The 22633-nt window shown below is 55.0% G+C and overlaps 1 protein-coding gene across 5 annotated transcripts in view; it reads right to left on the bottom strand.

Annotated features, from left to right (window-relative positions):
• Positions 1-2003: 2003 nt before the first annotated feature.
• The window catches only part of SPSB1 (splA/ryanodine receptor domain and SOCS box containing 1), a 62278-nt gene continuing 41648 nt past the window's right edge, over positions 2004-22633 (bottom strand). For all 5 annotated transcript variants that reach the window (XM_032495133.1, XM_032495132.1, XM_032495134.1 and 2 more), the window contains exons 2-3: positions 11253-12093; positions 2004-4056 (exon numbers count right to left, since the gene is read on the bottom strand). In XM_032495133.1, the coding sequence (XP_032351024.1) occupies positions 3929-4056; positions 11253-11946 (822 nt within the window). In that variant the 5' untranslated portion in view covers positions 11947-12093 and the 3' untranslated portion in view covers positions 2004-3928. The remainder of the gene's footprint in view (positions 4057-11252; positions 12094-22633) is intronic.

Genomic DNA, 22633 nt, shown 5'->3' with positions numbered 1-22633 from the left:
GGCATACTTTATGGTTCAGTAAATCCACATTCCTCATCTAGCCCTCCCCGCCGAGGAGAAGCGGGGGGGGGGGGGGGGGGCGGGAGGGAAGCCGTGTGCAGGAGATGGTCTGCCGAGGGGGGAGGGAGGGCTCTTCCCATCGACGGCCAAGCCCGAGAGCCCGCTACCTGCTTGAAGGCAGGGTATTAATTACAACCACATGAGCCAGTCTGCAAGATGGTTTTATTAAGACCGCTCCCTTCAGCACGAAACCCTGCTCCCCCAGAAGTCTCTCGGCAGCACAAAGGCCCTCATTTTCCCCATGCTTCTAGTCCCCCGCCTCCGTCCTACCCCACCGTCTGACCCCTCGCTTCCCCCTGCCACCACTTCTAAGCAAGCTGGAGTCCCAACTGCAACCCAGACATGAACTCCAACCTAAAAATAATTTCAGCCCACCCCTTTCTTCCAGCTGCATCTGGGGAAGGCATCCAGGGGTCCCTTTTCCCAATACCCACCCTTGATCTTTGAAGACTTTACCTGGGAGGAAAGAACATTTGTCAGGAAGTTGGTTTAGGAACGTTTGGTCCATTCTCAGAAACCAAGTTCAATCCAGGAACTGCCATTTCCCAGAACAGAAGTGCGTGAGCAATTACAGCATTTGTTTGCAGGCTGGTTAATATGCCCAGTCCTGTTCTAAAGCCTCATTTCACTCTTGCTACCCTCCTCCGAGATGGGCACTGTGATGACTGCCATTTTGCGGAGGCTCATCTAAGATCACACAGCTCGTGAGGGTCAGAGCCAACATCTGAACAGGTCTGACTCAGGAGGCCACGTGCTCATCGCTGGACCAGCCCACCAACACACTGAAAGAATCTCCCCTTACCCCGCAACTTTTACAGAGAAAAAGCTGACACGGTCTCCAACAGTGGTCTCCAAATGCTCTTCAACAAGGTCCCTGCGTAGTTGGAGAAAACTGCCAATTCCTGGTCCCCAGAGGTGCTGATTCAGCCCATCCCAGGTGGGGCCCTGAGACGGGCACTTTAACAAACATCTCCCAGGTGGTGCCGATGCAGGTGGTCTGAAAAAATCTGGCCAGGAGGCCGTCAGAGAAAGGGACACAGGACTTTGGTCCCAGGGGTCTTGGACCCTCAGACCAGGGCACTTTTCCCATCACCACGGATTCTGACATGCCTTTAGAATGAAAAGTACCCAAAGGGAGCTGAATGCACCCTTGTTAATTCTTTGGAAACTAGTCACAACACGTGATCATATCTAGTAAATTTCTTGACTGTTCACTTTCTCACCAATTCTCTAAGCCGGAATTTCCTGTCTTCTCTGCTGTGCTGGGGTGTGGGGAGGGGAGACCCTGCTCACAGTGGCAGGCAGAATGAGTTCACTTGGCATCACTATGCGCTTGGCACTGGGTACACGAAGATGAAGTGAAGTTCCAGCTCCTTCCACTGAGTGCCCAGAGCCTGGACTCTGAGCCCACACCTGGGCTCCTAAAAGTCCACTGGCAACTCAACCATGAGCCAGAGGTGTTCACTATGTGCAGAATCCTATTAGGTCAGCAAGTCCCTTACTCTGAGCTGCAGGCTCACGAACTTCTGAAAAGGGACGGGGAGGTTCTGGGATCACCCCTTCCAGGAGTCTCCTTCTCCATCTGGGGCTCCAGCTGGCATCCCACCCTCTCCCAAAGGGTCAGGGAGGGTCACCCCCTTATCTGTTGAAAACCATGGACCCAGGGAGGAGTCAGCCACGCCCCATCCCTTCCCCCAAAGCACAAAGTGGCTTTGTATTACATTACTACATATAAAATAGATAAACAGCAAGGACCTACTGTGTAGCACAAGGAACTATATTCAATTTCTTGTAATAAGCTACCGTGGAAAAGAATCCGCATATATATATATATGTATATGTATATGTATATGTATAACTGAATCACTTTGCTGTACACCTGAAACTAACACTGTAAATCAACGACAGTTCAATTGAAAAAATAAAATAAAAAAAACAACAAAGTGGCTTTCTATTTTAATAAACTTTACTTTATTCTAATAAGGTTACTGACTATTATCAACCATCATAAAATAGAATGGGAGTTTCAAAACTGTACAGGCCACAAGGCTCTGGGCTGAGAGGAAAGAAGGATGGGGTTGAGGTTCGGGGAGCTGGGGGGCGGGACATGCAGAGAGATGACAAGGAGCCCGGTGATTTGTCCAGCGTCTGCGGGAGACGGCTGGGTCAAGGTGATAAGGCTGGATCTGTATAAGTGAGACCCTCTTGTGTGCAACATTCATCAAAACATGACCCAACCTGAAACCGGAGTGAGGACAATCTTTAAAAGTCTTACAGGTAAGGTTCCTCCCCCGCCACCCCCTGAAAAAAAAAACACCTCTAAATAATAAGGGGGTAATTTACACTCCTCACCCAGTCTTGGCACCAATTTTGTGCTTTAAAAAATACACACTTTTTTTTAAAGGTACCCTACAGCAGCTGTTTAAAACACGATTCTTACAGACAAATATATATGCATATATATTAAACATTTTAAACAAATAAAGTCATCTATTGTACCTGTACAGAAATGGACAGAAGTCAGATTCTAAGAGCGTTGACTTCAAGACATAAGAAATGGTGAATGTGGTGGCAGGTGCTGGGGTCTGCTACATGGGGGAGCTGTGCAGGAGAGGGAGTGTCCGTCTCCTGCTGGCTGCCCGCCCCGCCCCACCCTGCCCCTCTAGCACTGGGGCATCACGATGAACTGGCCCAGAGCGTGGACAGGGGCATTTAGCAGAGACCTGCACTGGCTTCTAGGATCCACGACTCTACTCTGGTCTCCCCCACCCCACTCCGCCCCTGGCTTCTCGGGGGATGGAGACTCACACATCTTCCCTTCCTGGCTGAGGTGGCCCTCGGGGAAGCCGAAGCTTCTGAGGATGCGCGTAGAAGGTCTCAGGATAGCAAAGCAAAAGTAAAACCGAAACCATACCCCAAATCCCATAGAAGACGAAAGAAATAAAACCACGTGCAAAGACGTATGAGCCCAAGTGGTAAGTGGCTTCCAGGAGAGACACAGGGAGCTGCCACAGCCCGTGCCGACTGGTCCCCCAAGACTCTAATATTGCACGTGAGGCTGATGCTCCCTGAGGGGCCCGCTTGGGAACTCGGTGCCCCCTGGAAACCTTAGGTCAAGAGACCCAAACAAAGACACCCTGTCCCCACGTGGGGACACATCACAGACACGACCCAGCGAGAAGGGCAGGTGAGGCACACACATCCCAGGGAGGGGCAGGTGGATGAAAAGCAACAGAACACTCCAGAGAGAGGTGACCCAAACAAGCTTTCCTTTCTAAATGGAATAAATAAATGGCTTTTGTTATTGTTAAAAGAATAAATACAGGGTACAGGGGGCACCAACAGCCAGGACTGATGCTCGGTGCTCACGTGCCTGCGGAAGGTCCAATTTTGGTTTCTGCCTTGGTGGCCATGGTGAGCTTCTGACATCCTGAGCTTCGTCTGCCGTGGCCGGGCCCTGCTGGGTGGGCCCCGGCCCTTGTCTAAGCACCTCTTAGCACCCCCGGGATCTGCTCTCGGCACCAGGGCATCTCCCACCTGCTCCATCACTGTGGGACCCGGCAGGTGGGGAAGTACCCCAGGCTACCCGGAGAGCAGACCAGAGCTCAGGGTAGGAGTTTATTCTATGTGTCTTTGTCCGAGGAGGGGCCGTGATTCGGCACGCAGGGAACTTCTGCCAACGTCCGGAAGGGGAACGGAGGGGCCCGCGTCCAGAGCTGTCTGTGTCTGGCGGGGCAGCCAGGGAGGATGAAGAGGAAGAGAGGGACTTCCTCCCACGCCGAGAACGCCGGTCCAAGATGCGGGGCGCGGCGGTGGCTCAGTGAGTTGGCACCAGGGGGCTGTCGTGCGGGCGGCCCCGGGCGGGGCGTCACTGGTAGAGGAGGTAGGCCTTGAGGGAGGCGGGCAGCGGCAGCGCGTGGATCTCACCCAGGCGCTCCTTCCCCAGGGCCAGGCGCACTGAGCGGCGGCAGAGGTCCATGAGCGGCAGGGGCTCCGCTGGGGAAACCGAGGAGAGACAGAGAGCGTCGGGTTAGCACAGCTCTGGGTGGTTCTAGAACAGACAACACTAACAGCAACAGCATCATTAACTGTAGTTTTAATACACAGACTATTAAAAATTAACTCATTTTACATTTTAAATGAGCTATTAATTGCTAGCACAGAGAACTCAACTGGGCCAGGCACCTTTGTAAGCCCCTCTGCGAACACTAACTCATTTAATCCTGGCAATGGTTCATGATGAATGGTTTAATAGTCACGGGCAGGTACTATTATCATTCCCATTTTACAGATGGGGAAACTGAGGGGTGGAGAGTCCAAATCACTTGCCCAGGGTTGCACTGTTGGTAGGAGGTGAAGCTAGGATTCCACCCCAGGCCGTCCCTGCTCTTACCCACCGGACAAGTGGTGGCCTTCAATGCACGTCCATCCAGGGCACACAGAGTGGACCCTCCCTAGCACCAGACCCCACACGGACTTTTAGGAGGGGAATCATTTGGTGTTAATGCAACTGTTCATGGGTACCGTTCTCATCTCTACAGCCGAGGGGACCAAATTGCCAGGGTTACAGGCCGGGATCCAAATCCAGGCAGTCTGGGCCCAGCTCTTGGCACAGGTGCGCAGGCCCTGGGTTCCAGAGGGGCTGCTAGCTGCAGTCTACCGTTGTACCTCTGTCTTTGTGTTCCCAGGGGGCCCGGCTTCTTGCAAGAGGCTCTGTGTAGCCTGCATCTTATTTAAAGTCTCAGCTCCAAAAGGAGCCAGAAAGTCATGCCCTCCCTGGCCCTGGAGGCTGCCAGGGGCCCCCGTGAGCTGACTCCTTGCTCTTGTGCCTGAAACCAGGTATAGGTGAGCACACCTGAATAGCTCGGGGTCCCCCCACCAAGTCCTGGACATGGAAAGAGCTGAAATGAATGGATTGGTGGCTTCATCCATGGTCTCCCCCGAGTCTTTTATGAGCAAAATAAAGCTCAGATCTCATTCCACCAATTAAAAGTAGATTAAAGTTCTTTAATATTCACCAATGTGTCTTAGAATATTAAAAATAACATTGAAAATTCTGTTACTGAAGACCAAATCCTCTGGTGGGGGTGCTGGGATAGACAAGGCATGACCGCTAATGAGCAGAGGCTCCCTCTGGAGTGACGGAAGTGCTGTGAGGAGGACCGCCGCGGTGGTCCACAGCTGTGAGTGCACGAGAGGCCAGCGAACCGTGCACGCTGATGGGTGACTTGTGTGGCGTGTGAGTTATAGCTCAATAAAGCTGTTAATAAAAAATACGTCTTAGGCTTGATAATGCATTTACTGAATTCCAGGCTTTAAAGGAAGACAAACAACGGGTCTTCATCTCCCAGGAGCAGTCACAGGAGACAGGGCTAAAGTGACAACTGTTTTTCATGGAAAGCTTTGAAACAGGGCCTTTCCTGGAAGCAAAGGATGAACTAAATGACCTTTTGGGTCAAGGATTCCACAGACTCCTGGTGGGTCAGGCCGAGGTCCTCCTGGGGAGGAGAGCCTGGGGTCTACCTCACCATACAGTGTCCTGCCTCGGTGATCCCTGACCTGGTCCTTCACTTCCACCCTGCACAGCAGCCTGACCTCGAGCAGATCACTCCCTCTGCCTGGGCCTCAGTTTCCCCATCCATCGTAAGATAAGGCTCCCCAAAGTCCCACTGGCTGAGCTCCTGAAGGCCAGCAACACCTCACAGCAGCTCTCGGCTGGACCAGCTGTTGTGAAGGGAGTGGTCCTCTGAGTGATCGAGTAGGGGAACTGGGCTCCCCTCTCTTCCATCTTCCCCCAGCGCCTTGTCCTACAAGGATGTGGCTCAGCTCCCACTGGGAGGCAGAGGGCTTCCCCTGGTGGCCCAAGGCACTTGAGAAAGCATTAAGAGCCATTGACCGTGGCTGAGAGCCCTACCAGGCTGTGGGGGGAGGGCAGAGAGGGAGTTCCCATCATCACCTCTTGGCTACATGGGTTTCAGGTCCACTCACCAACATCCTCAGGAATAAACATTTCCAAGACAGCAGGTCATTCCCAGCCCCACTGATCTCGCAGGAGGCAAAACAGTGATGCTCAGGGTCACGGTCTGATTGCAGAGACCCAGCGCGAGGCTACAGAAAAGGACGTGGGCACTGTGCCAGGAGAAACATCTGTCCCACACATTTTGGTTGGTCGCTAACAGGACTCCGGGGGCCTCCCCCAACCTCAACACTTTGGACAGGGGGCGGCAGGTTCTGCATCCAACTCCATCCACACAGCCAGTGCCCAGTGCTCTTCCTCGGAGGCACGAGGGGCCTCTGGCCGCAATGTCCACCTCCAGGAAGCCTAGGCGCCTGCTCATTTACATAGTTTATATGAATGAGAGGGGGTGGCGCCCAGAGAGCAGCACAGGAATCAGGAAGTGACGCTGGCGCTATTTACGGGAGCAGAAGGTTGAGGAAATGGACGAGACCACACGCCCACTTCCACATTTCCAGGAGAAATGAGCACCTGGTGGTCTATTTGAACAGATGGCGGGGCCGTCTCCCGGTTCTCCAAGAGACTGCAACCCAGCCGTTGCCCCCAGAGCCTGGCGTCCTGTTCGTGGGCTAAGTGAATGAACTTCGGGGCTGTGAGGTCAAGTATGAACATCTCAAGTCAGGAAGTGCCTGGTTCAGGGAGGTTCCCATCCAACACCTTCCCGGCTCCCAGGACTGGCCCTGCACTCACTTCTGCAGGCAGCCTGCAGTGAAAAGGCTCTACGAAAAGGATGCTGGAAAGTTGTGGGCGGAGGAGGACCGTCCCAAGGCATGTGTGTGTTTCCCCTTTACATGAAGCAGTTCTTACAAAAAAGAAGCAAAACAAAATACCACCCTTGTCCTTGACCATCAGGGAAGGACGCCGGACACCCGGCCAGGGCACGTGGGCAGACTTGCTTCTGTGCCCCCCCGTTCTGAGAGTTTGCTCTCTTCATATGCTCCCCTGCCTCCCACATGGCCCCTCTCCCCTAGAAGGAAGCCCCTGCAGGGTGGGGTGATTGGTCCCCCCGATGAGGAGCTGCCCCAGAGCCCAGCTGGAATGGAGGTGCAGGACGTGAGGTGCCAGGGAGGGCGCTGGGGAGGCCAGGAGAACACCGGGAAGAGGTCACCAAGTTGAACGACAGGAAAAGAGCTGAGCCTTTCTTGAACTGGCAATCATGACAAACCACACCAAATGTATCTGGGAGCCGTGAAAGAGAGAATTTGAAAATGCTGAATTGCAGGGAAATGCTTCCTGACTGGGAGGTGCCTTTAAAAGCAGTGGGGGCAGGGAGAACCCATGGTTCAGGGACTCTCCCTTGAGTGATGGCCAGTCTGCTGCTTGCAAAGGGGCCTCTCCCTTCTGCATCTCTGGGGAATGTGGCAGGCAGGCCTGGGGCCAAGCTGGGCCCTGTCTCCCCACTGCCATGGCCATCTCTGCCCCTTGGCCCCAGGAAAGAGCAAGGTGCCACAGCAGCCCCTCTGGTTACAGCCTCAGCCCCAGAGGTCGCAAGCCTTCAGGGAAGAGTCAGAGCACGTGGCCTGTGATCATTGTTGTCTGGACAGGGTAGGTCTCGTAGGGACACACTGCTCTTGCTCTGGCCCCAGCCAGTTCAGCCCATGGCCCCAGCACTGGGGCAGGGACTCTGATGGGGTGGGGAAGGGTCTGCCTGGTTCCCAGGGGAAGGCAGGCTGGGAGGACAAACGGCCACTGCAGCATCCACATGCCACCGGCGACTCTGCTGACCCTCTCTGTGAACAGCTGCTCCCTGCTGAGGTCAGGACCTGGTGACCAGGCTGGGTAGGGAAGGAGGGAGCAGACTTCCCAAACATCCCCGGGAGCAGGAACAGATCAGAACCACCTCCAAGACTGAGAGCAAAGTCCAGTCCAGGCCTGACACCAAGAAGATGTATTTGGCCAGCCCTGGCCAGAGCTTCTGCCTGTCACACCCTGCTCCCTGGGTGGATCCTGACATTCCTCCCTCCTCAGCTGCCTTGGAAAGGAAAGCAAACCCTCCTGGGCCCAGTACTTGGGCGCCCTTTGACCTCACCTGACAGACACTCCACCATCTGAGCGCTGGACTCGGTCTGTCACAGTCCTGTCTCCTGGCCAGGTGGCAGCCCAGGAGGGGGAAGGTACCGCGGGCGGAATGGCACCCGCCCCCCACACTAAATTCAGGACCGTCTGGAACCTCAGAATGTGCCCCTATTTGAAACAGGGTCTTTGCAGTTGTAATTAGTTAAGATGAGGCCCCACGGGAGTAGGATGGGTACTGAATCCAATGGCTGGTGTCCTTGTAACAAGAGGACAGACACAGAGGAGGCCACGTGACCACAGAGGCCAAGACTGAGTGATGTGTCTACAAGCCAAGGAGTGCTGGTGTGGGGTGGACTCGAACCCTCAGAAGGAACCAACCCTGCCCACACCTGGGTTTCGGACACCTGGCCTCCTGACCTGGGACTGCACACATTTCTGTTGCTTGAAGCTGCCCAGTTGGTGGTCACTTGTCCCTGTGGCCTCAGGAAATGACCACACCGCCCTTCCTGCTCCTCTCTACACCAGCCACTGTCTTAGGATTCTGACCCCACCCCATCCAGATGACCCTTGACAAGGTCACCAGTGATCACCTCACTGCCAAAGCTGATGGACAAGTTTCAGCCACAAGTGTACTTGATCCGGCTTCACTTTGTCCTTCGTGAATTCCTTTTTTCGCTTGGTGTCCGGGACAGCCCTCTCTCCTCCAGCCCCACGGCTACTCCACCTCTTCTCCCGCCTTGTCCACCCCAGGGCTTGGCCTCAGCCCTCTCCCCTGTCCCTCCCTAGGTGACTTCATCCAGGGGTCCAAGCTTTAAGCTCCATCCCACCACCGGTGACTCCCCGACTGACCACTGTCTCAGACTCGCAGAGCCACCAGGATGGGTCAAATAAGCATCTCAAATTCCACTTCCCCACTTCCATGGTGCCCACTCTGGCCTTAGCCCCTATCACCTCTGCCCTGGACAATGGTCAGGGCTCCTCCCTGGCCTTGCAGTGGCCACTCTCCTCCCCACCATCCATTTCTAAACAGCAGCCAGAGTGACCCTTCCAGGACATGAGATCTAACATCTCGCAGTGGCCCGGGATGCTACACCGGCTGCACGGAGTTCCCCACCTGGATCCTCTGAAGTCAGCCAGCAGTGCAGAGTGGGGCCCATTCATGTCTGACCAGAAGTGGGGAAGCCAAGAAGCCAAGGGGCCCTGGCACTGCCTGTCATGATGATTCTGGTGGGGAGGGAGGGGGTCCCCATCGGTAACCAAGAGTGTTGAGGGGGCTCAAGCCACTGGGCACCTGGTCTCCACTCAAGGTCTGGCTCACCAGTGGGATTCTCACAGCCCATGCTGCTCCTCCCTGCCTCAGCCCCGCTTACATTTCCCAAACCCCAAAAATGATGAAAGCATCCAACCTCCCATCTGATGCAGAGCTGACAGGGCCTACACCTATGACACCGCTGGGGCTCCAAGACTGTTCCGGCAGACCAGCTGCCGAGCCTTGTCCTGACTTGGCGGGGAAACCGTTCTGCTCGCGCGTGCCCTGACTTGCCCCGGGTGAACAGGCTCCAGTCCCCTCCCGGCCGCTCTGGATCCTGTGTTCTGCCTTGGAGCTGGGCACGTGAACAGTAAAGCCATGCCCTCACTGCACCGATGGCCCTGTTTCCAGAACGGATAGGGCTGCACGGCTCTTGTGGAGACCAGCAGTCCCAGGGGCCTGGCAATGATGCGACTGGCCCAACAATTCGCTTGTCTCCCTGTACAGAACAGGCCGTGGTCACTCTCTGCCAGAAAGAGGGAGGCAGGGCTGTGGGCCAGGGTCCCCTGAGATCCTAGATCCCAGGGCTCCCAATCCTTGCCCATCCCTGCACAGGGCAGATTTGGCTGTGGACTTTTTACCCTGTCACCTGGGGAGACAGACTCACAGAACTCGCCCTGCTGGTTCCCTAGACCAGGTCTGAGGTTACTTCCTCGGGGAGGTTACCTGCAGGACGCACACCTGGCCGCCCCGCCGAGCCGCACGGCCTAGGGTGCCAGTCGCCCGCACCACCTGCACAGGTGAGGCAGGTGCCCCGCCTGGCTGTGCGCTCACTGTCATCGCCCAGGCAGAGCCTAAGAGGGGCAGCGACAGAAAGAGGCTTCCAAAGAGAAACATTTTAAGAGTTAGCTCTGCCTAGTGGTCCTGGATGTTTTCTCCGGCATCTTCCGCAAACTGAAGGAGGAATGGGAGAACCTGAAAGTTTGGAGGCTGCAAGACCAGAGGAAGTGTCTGTGCTCCTGACCCCTGGCCAGGGCTTCGTCCACCACTCACCTGGGCTGCGAGTGGGGCTAGATCCCGGGGATGCCAGGCCAAGCCCACCCCTAAAGAGGTCAGTGCATGGGTGGACAAAGCTTTCTGGCCCACCCCCTTTCCAAAGGTGGCATCTGCAGATGGTAGAACGGACTCGCAAAGGAGTGAGGGTCAAACATGTTCTGGAACCCTGCGGTCTCCTGCCACCATGGGCTCCCAGCCACAAAGCCACAGAGCTCCCCACTTCCCATCCCAGGCCTGTGCTGCTGTGTGCTACCAGGACATGCAGGCTGTTTTCACACGTGGTCTAAGAAAGGCCACTCCCTTCTCCAAAGGGACAGGTGGAAGCTGCTGCTGACTCAGCCCGATTCTAATCCACATTCTCCTCTCCAAAGGCCTCCTGACACTGAACAAGCTCCTCTCAGGGAACTGTGTCCCAAAGGAGCCCACTGGCTTTCATTTATGTGAGAGGCCCTAGTACCCCCAAAGCCGCAAAGCCCAGCTCAATACCGTGCTGGCTACTGTGCTAGAAAGTAGTCAGTTGCAGATCAAATCTGGAGGCAGGTCAATCACATCTACCAAAGACCATCCATCCACCTATTCACTCATTTATTCACCCATCCACCCATCCATCCATCCATCCATCCATCCATCCATCCATCCATCCATCCACAGGTGCTGACAGGAAATCTGGCAGACTCTGGCTAGAAATCCTCCTTTAACCAGAGGCAGGCAAGAGTCACCTCTGAGGATCTGAATGCTGGGATAAAGATATTTAAATTTCAACAACTGTAAACTTTCAACCAGGTTCAGCCAGGCCAAGGGGAACACGGGAAGTCCAGGGACACTGCCACTTTGGACGGCGCAGAGGACACTTACGGTCAAGTCCGTTCAAGTAGCGCATGCGGATCTCACAGTGGCCCCAGACGGCGCTCACTACAGGATAGAGTTTTTTGCCCTTGAGTCCCCGAAAAGCTACTCCCATGTACTGTCCATCCACAATGAAACTCAGGGTCCCGTCGTCCATATCCAGGGCCACCAGGAAGGAGTCAGGGACAATGAACGTCTCGTCCGGCTCCAGAAAGGCCGGGTACGTTTTGCTCGGCTGGTTTTTGCCATCATGGTAGAGCCGGTTGCGTCCCAAGTCCCAGCCCCAGGACTCATGGTTATTCCCCACGAGCGTCGTGTACCCAACGGAGTGCAGGGGGGCGTCCGCCGTCGCCACGCCCACCACGGCATGGGTGCCCCGCTGCCTCATGGCCCACGTGATCTGCCACACGTGCAGCCCGCGTGTGTACCCGACTTTGCCCCTGATGGCGTCTGTGCTCTGGGCCACCGGATGCCGGTGAAAGATCAGCTTGTCGTCCTCCTTCACAAAGACGTTGAGCGAGCGGTCGTTGTTGTTCCAGGAGTGGAGCAGCTGGACGTCGTAGGACACGGGGGGCATGTCCAGCAGCAGGTCCAGGCGGGTGGGCTTGCAGTAGTCCAGACCCTGGAGCTCCTGCTTCAAGGGCCGGTACGTGGGGTCCCTCATGTCCACAGTCTTGATCCCTCCAGTGACCTTCTGACCCATCCTGGCCTCCTGTATCACCTGTTCACCGACTCCCAAGGCACACTCATCAATCGCAGGGCCTCTTCTCCAGTTTTCCAATCAGGCCCAGACAGCACTCCCAGGACGTGGCTAGGCGGCCTCTGCACAGGGCAGAGTGCCCAGTATTGCCTGGCAGATGGAAAAAGAAACACGAGGCTAGTGAGCAGGGGTGCGGAGAGAAAGGGGAGAAGCCAGCTAGGGGCACAAGGTTCCTATCGTATGGGCACATCCTGGCAGCCTGCCTTCCTGGCTCCCAACACACCCAACTCGGGGCAGGCCAGAGCCTCGGCACAGACTGAAATTCCCTTCTGGGCCCGCAGCTAGGTTGGCATAAAGGAGGGGGCCGTCCACCAGGCAGTCTGCGTGCAAAGGTGGGCTCTGGGGATGGGCGTTATGCTCAACTGTGTCAGATGCATGGCCTGAAACAGGCATGGTTTCTCAGGGCAGAAAGCCAAGTTGGTCCCGGTCCCCAGATCAGCCTGGTGCGGTGGGCATCTCTCCTGGTCAGAGCAAGAGGAAGCTTACTTCTCGCACCTGCTGTTTGGAGGGCAGACGAAGCCCCAAGTGGCAGCAGAAGCTGTTTGAGATGCTAACTCTCAGCCCCTCCTCTCTTTCCCACCACAGCTGCCTCCAAAGATGTACCACTGGTTCACTCTAGGGAAGGGAACCCCAGGGGGCACATAAAGCTCTTATAAAGGCCCCTGAGGCTGCAGCAACCTCCACAGCACGTCACACATCGTGCCTGGGCTGGGGCTGCCAGTGATGCTCTTCTCGGGGCTCAGCTGGCCCGAGTCAGGTGGGCACAGTGGCTCTCATCCTGCACCCCCAGGTAGCTCTGGACCAACGCTTAGACGGCTGCCTCTTTCCTACCCACATCCTTCAACTAGCAGCTAATGTTTGCTCCTTGGGTCCCAACAGCCCATCTGGAGAGGAAGTCTGACTCCAAGACGCCTCATTCCCACCCTGGCTTTACTGTCTCTTGGGTCCTTTAAGGGGGATCAGAGCCACGAGTTGGAGGAGAGATTTCACTGCATCCGTCCCCTCCTCTTCATCGGCAGCACCAGGAGGAGGGGACTGAAACGAGGGACAGGACTCTGGCCACTCCTGTCCTTGCTGCCTGCCTTGGAGAGGGAAAAATCACATGCTATTTTGATTTCCCGTGGCTCACTGGAGAGAAAAGCTTCTTCCCGCCACCACAAACTCCCTGGCCGGTGGAAAGGACTCTGGGCTGCCTGGTATGGAGACGGGCTCCTAGGAATGACCAGACAAGGGAGCAGGCAGGCTCTGGGCTAAATAAACACGACTAAATGAGTATGCAGAGGAGCCCGGGCGAGAGGCCATCGGTGCCTGGCTGCTGGAGGAGCGTCACATGGGTCACTTGTTCCAGGGAGCACTCTGGTGCCTGGGACAAAGAACACAAAGGAGCCCAGTGTGCGGACTGCAGGGCTGCCCCCTGCAGTGGGTGTGTTGCTTCCCCACGGTGGCAGAAGACAGAGTGCCTGCTGGGGGATGAGGGCAGGGACCGGCTGCAGGACGTCAGTCTGGGAACCTGGGACCACTGGCCTCCCTACTGGGGCTCAGCGACCAGCCAGATGCCTGTCAGGTCTCCAGCTGACCTGGTGCTGCCTCCCTCTCAGCTGGGAAGAGACCCTGTGAGATGACACCTTCAGGGCAGCCAGGGCTGCTGGAGGCTGGCTCTCAGCAGACGCCCCTGTGGGGACACTTGGCCCCAGATCCCTCATCTCAGTGGGCAGGTCACTCTTCCCTTCCTCCCCTTTCTGGTGTGGAACAAGGGGCTCCCCAACTCCCTCATGGGCACTGCTTCAGAGACAGGCTGGGACCCCTTGTGTCAAATATTTTCAAAGCCAGTTCAGAGCTGAGGGGTCCCTCTGTAGTCGGGGGACCACCTTGGTTCTAGAAAGTTCTGAGGATACCATGACCTCATGTCCTGGAACTCCCAGGACAGTCCCAGTTTCAAGGTCTCAGTCCCATCAACTCCCAAGAGCCATGGAAACCTCCAGGACTCCCCTACGGGCCCTGCTGAGCGGGCACCCCGTGGCTTCGGGGCCTGATCACCAGGCTGCACAAGGGTGGAGGGTTCTGGGTTTTGGTGTGGAAACATGGTCCTGGTTCCTGCAGAGACCGGCCCCTCGGCTCAGCCATCCCTGACCCCCTTCTTCCATGCCTCCTCGACAGCATCTTTCTGAGTGGGGGGTGGGGAGGCTGACCCAAGGCAGATCTCAAAGTCCGAAGCACCCACACCCATCTCTGTCTGGACACCTCCTCTGGCGGTGCCTGGCGACCTCTCTGTGAAGGACTCCGCGGGGACACAGGTCCCCTCTCTGGGAGGATGAGGAGTGGAATTAACTTCCAAAGAAAGTTCATTTTACTGCCTCCTGGAGTGAGGCAGCTTGCTGTCCTCCTGGTGGCTGGCTCACAGCAGGAAGGCCCTCTCTCCTAGAACCTCATGGCAGGACAGTCCCACCCAACTCCCATCCGTGGGAACAGGTGGGAGGAGAGGAGACACTGGGCAGGTGGGCCACGTGGGTAGGGAAGGTGGTGCGGAAAAGTCCTTCTGACACATTAATTTAAAATACTTGGAGCAGGGAAGGTACAGCTCAGTGGTAGAGTGCATGCCTAGCATGCATGAGGTCCTGGGTTCAATCCCCAGTACCGCCACTAAAAAAATAAATAAACCGAATTACCTCCCCACCCTAATAAAATACTTGGAGAGAAATGGGGGGGGAATGGAGAAGGACCATAACAGGGAGGATGAGCATAAGTCAGAGGTGGAGCTGCGAGAGGGGAGAGAGGGAGGGGGAGACGCATGGAGGGAGCTCTCTGGCCAGTAAATCCGAGTCTGTGCACACGTATAACTCCTACTTCAGCTGGACCAGCATCAGCAAACCTTTTCCACAACGGGCGAGACAGCAAATGTTTTAGGCTTTGTGGGCCCGATAGTCTCTGTGCAACTGCTCAGCTCTGCCTTGCAGCACTAAAGCAGCCACAGACAGCTCAGTGAGCACGGCTGAGTTCCAATAAAACTTTATTCACAAGAACAGTCCAGTAAGAAGGTGACCAACCCCTGAGCTGGAGCGAGGGCCCTGCACGCGTAGCGCTGCAGTGGAAAAGCATGAGACGGAGGTGGTGAGGAATCTCGTGGCAACCAGGTCAGTCTGGCCTCGGAAAGAGGGGTCAGAAAAGACAGCACAGCCTCACAGTGGCTTGTCAGCTGTCTGTCCAGGTCAGCTCCACAGGCCCTTCCCTTTCTGAGATTCCCGCCTCCAAGTCTGGTTGCCAAGCAGGTGCACTTACATGGCCCTTGTGCTAAGCTCCAACCCTCCTGGGCCCCCATGTGGGGAACCATCCAAGGTCTGTGGGGCTGGGGGGCTTCTGGCCCCTGGACCACATGACCTTGAGCAGAGGGGGCCCCTGGGAGGAAGAGGCTGGGAAGAGGGGGTGGGGAGGGCAGGCAAAGGTGCCTGCAGCATCCTGGGGCCGCTCCTGCAGAGGGGCCCCCTAGGGCCACCCCTTTTGAGTCCTCCCAGGCAGTCCGTCACTGTGGTAACCCTAAGGCCACTCGATTCACCTGTCACCTGCCCAACCCCACCGTGTGTCCAGGCCAACACTTCCCTCTGGTAGACTTCCTGCTGTCGACATAAGGCCACTAAGGCCATCCAGCCGCCCTCTACCTTCTATCTACTTTTAAATGTGGCCGCAGAGACCCACTAGCCCTCTTTTGGGGGAACAGAGCCCAGCAGGGTGCTCCCTCTTAGGCTCCTCTCCATCCTCACCTCCCCGCTCTGCAGTCCTGCCAGCCCTGCTCCAGGGGCTTCCAATCCTTGGGCCTCTGCCTAGGACTTGTCCTCAGCTTTTCCGAGCCTCAGTTTGCTCCTCTGTAAGATGGGTGCTCCAGGCTTACTTAAGACTCATCTGAGACAATGTTCCAGAGAGCACCTGGAAAGTTGGCCTTTTCACTTTAGTTTTTGTTTTTATTTTATTTTCTAGACCACGCTCCGTACCCTGAACAAAGATCACTGTTATCCATCATCTTGGTCACTGTACCTGGTCTGACAGATGGATGCTGTCTTTGGGCCAAGACCCAAGTGGTTGGACTGCTAAGCTAGAGAAGATCAAGTTTAAGGTCCCTTCTAAGCCAGGGGCAAGCAGACTTGTTCTAGATGGATGATCACAGCCACAGGGCAGGGTCACTGCACTTCACACACTGGCCCTCATTTTACCCTGAAGAGGGACACAGAGGGACATGAGCCCCACCCTCCGCCCCCACCCCAGAAGTCTGGCAAGTCTTCGAGATTTTGCATTTACTTTCAGTAGAGCGAATAAGACCAAAAGCTGTGGGACAGAGCGGGAGGGACGTCTGCTAAGCCCAGTGGTTTGACTTGGTTGGACCCTTTCCACCCACTGAGAACCCCCTCCCCCCTCTGATGCAGCACACACACCATCCTCACTGGGCCAAAAGTCAGCTCACGGTTCACTGTGAAAGGGGATGCCTCTTGGACCCTCTAATGGACAAAAGCCTTCCACGCAGTGTACCTGGCGGCTGCCATGGGACAGGGGGGTGGCCTGGGGCTCCAAGAATCCACCAGAGCTGCCTGTCCAAAATGGGGGTCCAGGCTCTAAGCAGATGGCTTTCCCAAAGCCGCCTCCTGCCATCGCCGCCACAGGCAGCCAATGGAGTGCTCTCGGCTCAGGGTCTGGGGACCAGTGCTCCTATCACGTACCTCTGCTTTGGAGAGGGTTTGCTGGGGGCCACAGCTCTCCACAGGAAAGAAGAACAGACCCTCACAAAGCACCTTCTTTCTAGTTTCTTGGGCTCCTCCAGGTGGGCTCTTTGTGCCCTAACAGGGAGGGGCAACCAGAGCCAGAATGGGTGGCTGTGCACGGAAGGAACCCCAGAGCCAGCCAGTGACCCCAGGAGGGCAGCGAGGGGCCAGAAGCACCCCCGAAGCGCTCTGGGAGTCTGAGACCCGGGCCGGGCGAGTGGCCGCCAGCCTCTCATGATCCTAGGCAGCAACTCTCTCTGAAGGGGGAGGGAGTGGGCTCGCTCATGCCCATGCCCCCTGGGCACGTGTGGCGGAGAACACCTGTTGGGTACGCCCACTGTTTTCACTGTGCTAGTCACAGAGAAAAGTGGTGCTGGCAGAGTTCCATCAGCGACAGGGGCCCAGTGAGTCTTGCGGGATGCACAGGGCTAACAAAGGTTAAGGGAAACTGGAGAGGATGTGGGGAGAAGGCCATTCGTGTACAGGCACAGGTGTGGGTGTGTAGCCCAAACAGACAGACCTCAACCGGCACACGCTTCTCAGCCTGCAGGTGCCAAGTGGCAGTCCCTGCCCGGGTGTAAGACACCCAGCAGTCACCCACTGACCACGCTTCCAGGGGTCCCATCTAGGAAAGCCTACAGCCGGACGCGTGGGCAAAGACGCACACTGCTCGGGGACCTGCGGGACCTGCGCAGCCGCGGGGAGGCGGCAGCCCCCCAGGTGTGCTGAATTAACATAGACGGTAACCCTACGCTGTCGCGTGTTTAAAAAGCAAACTGGGGAACAAAACGCAGCACAGGATCCCATTTCTGTAAGAACAGAATTTTTAAAAGATTCTATCTGTGTGCATTTACCTGTTTGGAGGCACAGAGAAAAGTCTAGAAGAATAAGCACCAAATTATTAACACCAAAGGTTAGCTTTCACCATGGCTAATCTTGCAGGGTGGGGCAGGAGGAAAGATGCATTCACTTTAAGCACCTTTTGAACTGAAAAAAAAAATTCTTTTTAAATGCACGTATTGTTTTTGTAATGAAAATGATTTTTAAGCACACACACACAAAATAAAGGGTTAAGAAACACTTTAACACAGTATATTCGCAAGAACAAGTTGTCCCCAGAGCAATTCCTAAAGGCTCTCCACGTGTGTCACTTCTTGTAAAGCAAGCACAGGATAAATGTTTAATTTACCCACAAAGAGACACATGAAGGAGCTCACAGTTGACAGCGGGGCATTTAAAATAAAGGACAAAAATCTCCAGGTACGGCTCTGGAGCCAACCCAAAAGGGGACATTACTTCTGCAACGAGTTCTCCTAAGACTTCCAATCTCACTGCTGCTACGTCACCGATTTTAATCTGCCCAGCAGGGGTGGGGATGTGATCCGTCTCCCTGGGCCCCAAGGAAGAAAAGAACTGCTCCACCCTCCAACCAGAAAGCCAGTGCTGGCGGCGAGCACACTTCTGCGCCCCGCCAAGGGCAGGGGAGGGGGTGAGGAAGGCGGATCTCGGGGTGGGGGCAGAGGCTGGAAAGGGAGACAAGGATGCCACCCTTGGCTCAGATAGGACAGCGTGTTCAGCACCTGCCCGGAACTCTATGCTGTCCCTTCCATTAAAGCCACAACTCTGCAGTTCTGCCTTCCAGAAAAGTACTTTCGGATCAATTGGCCCTGGAACTACTTAAAAGTATCCTTTTGTTTAAAAAAAGGATAATTTTGTTGAAGGAGCAATAACCCTCCGTTGGAGACATGTCCAAGGTGACCGGTGACAAATGGATGGAACAGGGGTGGGGGGCAGGGGACACACAGAGGAGGCCACTGTGGAGCGGAGGACGCGCGCTCGCCTCCTTTCAGCTCAGTTCCCCCTCAGTGCATCCGACTGACCCCAGAACAGTAAAACCATTGTTTCAACCCAAGACGGGGAAAGAGTAAAATTCAGGATGTGGAACAAGGTGACCTATTTATAAAGCTTCCTTTCACCTGAAGATCAAATGAGCTCCCTCCCTCCACCCCCCCACCTCACACGTCTCGGTGGTTGCAGCCCAGGATTTTTGCAAGAGAAGCAGACCTGAGTGATCCGGTATTAGATCAGAATGCAACGCCTGCAGCCAGACTCAGTGGCTGCCCAGCTCTGCCTGCTAATTAGGGCTGCGGGCTCCGTGCGCCACGGCTCAGGAACGACTTTGCTGGTGGCAGCGCTCAGGATGTGCGTGTTCTGGGCAGGCTTGGCCGTGGAGCCTCACAAAGTGTCACCAAATGCAAGAGCCATGTGGTTCCAACCCCCATCTCACCCTACCTGCACACTCGAGGAGAGACTCCTGGGAAGACCCGGGAGAGCTGTCTTCTTGCTCAAGCAGGGATATAAAAGTCAGGGTCTGCCCTGAGAATCAACATAAAGTAGTGGACCCTTCTGGAAAGTTCTGACGAGCGAAAAATCCCACACGGTCCAGAGCTCTAGCCTCTGACCTCAAAAGACCAAAAAAAAAAAAAAAAAAAAATGTACCTGCCGTAAACACCTACAGAAGGACCCAGATTACTCATGACACTTTCAGAAAGTGCTCGAATCAGTTGAGCCTTGCCCCTGGGAAACAGCATTAACATTCATTCGGAGACTAAACATTAAAAAAAAAGAAGTCACAGCTGCAGCCAGGTCAAGGTTGTGACAGCAACGGCCTGTGCTTTGCTTAGATGAGAAGCCCTGATCTTCGGAGGGACCTGAGTGACACTCAATGACACAGTGACCTTTCGAGAAGTTTTCCAAGCCAGCAGCAGATGCACCTTCGACTGGCAGTGAGAATGAAGTCTAGATTGTGGACCCCCACCCGACGTCGCCCAGGCTGGGCAGTCCATCAAACCGGGTCCGCCTGGACCATGCAGGAGCGGGGGTGTCCCCTAAAGGGGGCAGGAAGGCAGGGTGGACAGTGTCACCACCAGCCATCTCCACGAGGAGGGCCCACGGGCACCCAAGGGGAAAGCTCAAGGGTACCTCGGGGACCCTGGCCCCTCCTCGCCCCACCTGTTGGGGAAGCCTGTAACTCCTCCACCGGATGGGCTGGTGGACCCACCAAGCTCACTCTGGCCCCAGGAAAAGTGGGGTTCACCTTCCCCAAGGTCAGCATCTGGAGGAGGCGCCAGTGGAAACCAGGCTTCTCTCCAGAGGCCCTCGCCTCCTGCAGGATGCTCGCTCACCAGCTCACTCCAAGCTGAACAGCCTGCGAGGAGGCCTGGAGCAACGCCACCTGCTATGTGCCTCCATCAGGGCCCCCGGAACAAGGTCTGACCTCACCCAGGCTCCAGAGCCCAGAGGCCTGAGTAGGAGCAGGTGACACGCTGGCCTCTTCCAGTGGGATGTGCCAACTGAGAAAGGTCACCACAGAGAGTGGTCCCTTGGGCCACCCCACGCCCCTCCAGGGAGAATGAGCAGCAGGGAGGCCAGGGAGAGATCTAAGGACACGAGAGGAACTGGCTCTCAGAGAGATCTGAGGGAGTCAAGAGGAGCCTGGGTGCCCTTACCCCACCTGCAGACCCAGGCGATGGTCTCAAACTACCTGGGGGTAAGAGGAGGGGGAGGGGCAGAGCTCATGACTTCAACATGGAATTGTGCAGCTAAAGCACTCAACCCAGCATCGGGTGCACAGAGTAGGGACTTAACACATGCCACTCCCTGCCCACTCCCGCCTCCCTTTAACATCAGGGGACACCTAAAAGGATGGAATCTTGAAAGCCATGTGCAGGAGGGCACTCAACCAGGAAGTGCCAAGGTGGGTGCCAGTTAAGACCTCACAGGGTGGCCCAAGGAGCCCAGTCCCCCTGTGAGACCACGGCTCCAGCAAAGCTGCTTGCGGACGTACAAACTCAAAAACCCCATTAAATAAGGTGAACCCCTTAAGTCAAAAGCAGGGGCAGAAGTCCCACAAAATTTCTATAGCAGGAAGAAGTTGTGGGGAAGCTCTCTTATAACTGGGTTCACAGGAGTGGTTCTCAAAGTAGGGTCCTGGGATCAGCAGATCCCCATCACCTGTTAGAGACACAGATGCTTGGGCCTGACCTTTGACCTCCTGAATCAGGGACTCTGGGGGTGGGGCCCAGCAGTCTGCATTCTACTGAGCCCTCCAGCAGATTAGAACACTGCTGGCTCAAAGGAATGACAGCTCAGTATTTTGGAATCTCAAATCCACAGTAAATGAGAACCGATAGGCTTGGATTTATAACCACAACTTTAAAAAAATGTCTTGTTCTATCTTGACTTGAAATATTTCATATGTTACACATCCTCATAAGAAATCTCAGAGAAAATGTATAAAGTATGAATTAAAATATGCCCCTCCCACTCTGGCGCATACACAGGCTCAGATACAGGGACCGTCCACTTAAAGCAAAGGATCACACCACACACACCAAGCCCCAGTTTGCTTGTTCCAAGTCACTATTAGCTCCTAAGTCAATTTCATGTGTTAGTAGCTGCATAATATTCCACTACCACAATTTTGGTAACTTTCCCTTATAGATGGACATCTAGGTTGTTTGATTGTAATGATGGTCACATGTGGGAGGTCAAGGCCTCCCAGGACAACCTTAGGGCAGTTTCTTTTCATTTAGTTCACAGCCACCTCTCCTCTCATCACCCTCAAAATCTTGGCCCTCAGAAACCCCCCCCCACTTCACTGTCCATTTTTAGGAGAAGAAAAGCAAATGTCTGAGTGACCTACCGCCAGGCTTCCCGATCTCGGAACTGACCGTGGGGTCTGAAGACGCTCAGGAGTTTCTGCACAGCCAGTTGAACCGAAGGTTTGTCAACTGGACCTCGTGTGGACCGCAGCCAATGAACTTGGACAGGATTCTAAGCAGAATTGGGCAGTGCGTCTCCCAGTGCAATCTAATCACCTTTCCCCGGGTGGGATTTCACGGAACCCAACAGGATGCCAAGGAGGAGGTAAAATCCCTGGGCCTCACAAGCCAGGTGGTGAAAGAGGGACTTAAATACACCTTTACAAGAGCCTACAGGAACTTCCTCTATTATGTGGCTGGCCTTCCTCCCCCAATCCTGTTAACCTGGAAAGTTCTGAACACCTGGGGCGACAGCTTGACAAGGGAAAGCCTCAGCAAGCCCACGGGCAGCAAATAAGTTAACCCTGAACTCCCAGGTAAGCAGAAGGGTCCAGATGCCAGATTCCATGGCACCAGTTGGTTGTGTGGGGGATGCGACAAGGAGTCAGGAAGGGGCCTCCTGGGGCAGGACATCTGTGGAGATGGATATTGCTTCTCAAGATGCTAGCTGAAACGATTGCTGTACAAGAGGCCAGGAAAAAGGTTTGCTATGTCAGGTGAAAGGAAGGCACTCCGTATCTGCCCTCAGAATAAAATCTAGAAAAAAACTATATAGGCACATGCGGGAAAAGAGGTGAAAAGGGAGATGGAAAATGATAATGTTTCTGTGTTTAGAGAGACGAGCTTCAGAGTTTCCCTTTCTTTCAAATTTCCTTCCTGCTCTTACTATTGTTGCAAAAACATAAATGGATGAATCCAAATGTCCATGAATGGCTGAATGGATACACAAATTGTGGAACACAAACACAATGGAATATTATTCAGCCATGAACAGGAATAAAAGACTGACACTTGCCACAACATGGATGGACCTCAAATATTTTATGCTGGTGAAAGAATGCAGATATAAAAGGTCACCCAGTGATGCTCCCACTTAACATGAAATAGCCAGAATAGGGAAACCCATAGAGACAGAAAGTAGATTGGTGGTTGCCGGGGTGCTGGGAGGGGAGGGGAGTAGGGAGTGGCTGCCAACGAGTCAGGGCCTCTTTTGTGGGGGGTGAAAATGTTTTGGAACTCGATGGAGATGGTGGTTGCACACCATGAATGTACTACATGCCA

The sequence above is a fragment of the Camelus ferus genome, chromosome 13 (genome assembly GCF_009834535.1).
Source record: "Camelus ferus isolate YT-003-E chromosome 13, BCGSAC_Cfer_1.0, whole genome shotgun sequence".
NCBI classification, from domain to species: Eukaryota; Metazoa; Chordata; class Mammalia; order Artiodactyla; family Camelidae; genus Camelus; species Camelus ferus.
The sequence above is the reverse complement of the archived record's forward strand: the minus strand, read 5'-3'. Positions and strand labels throughout refer to the sequence as shown.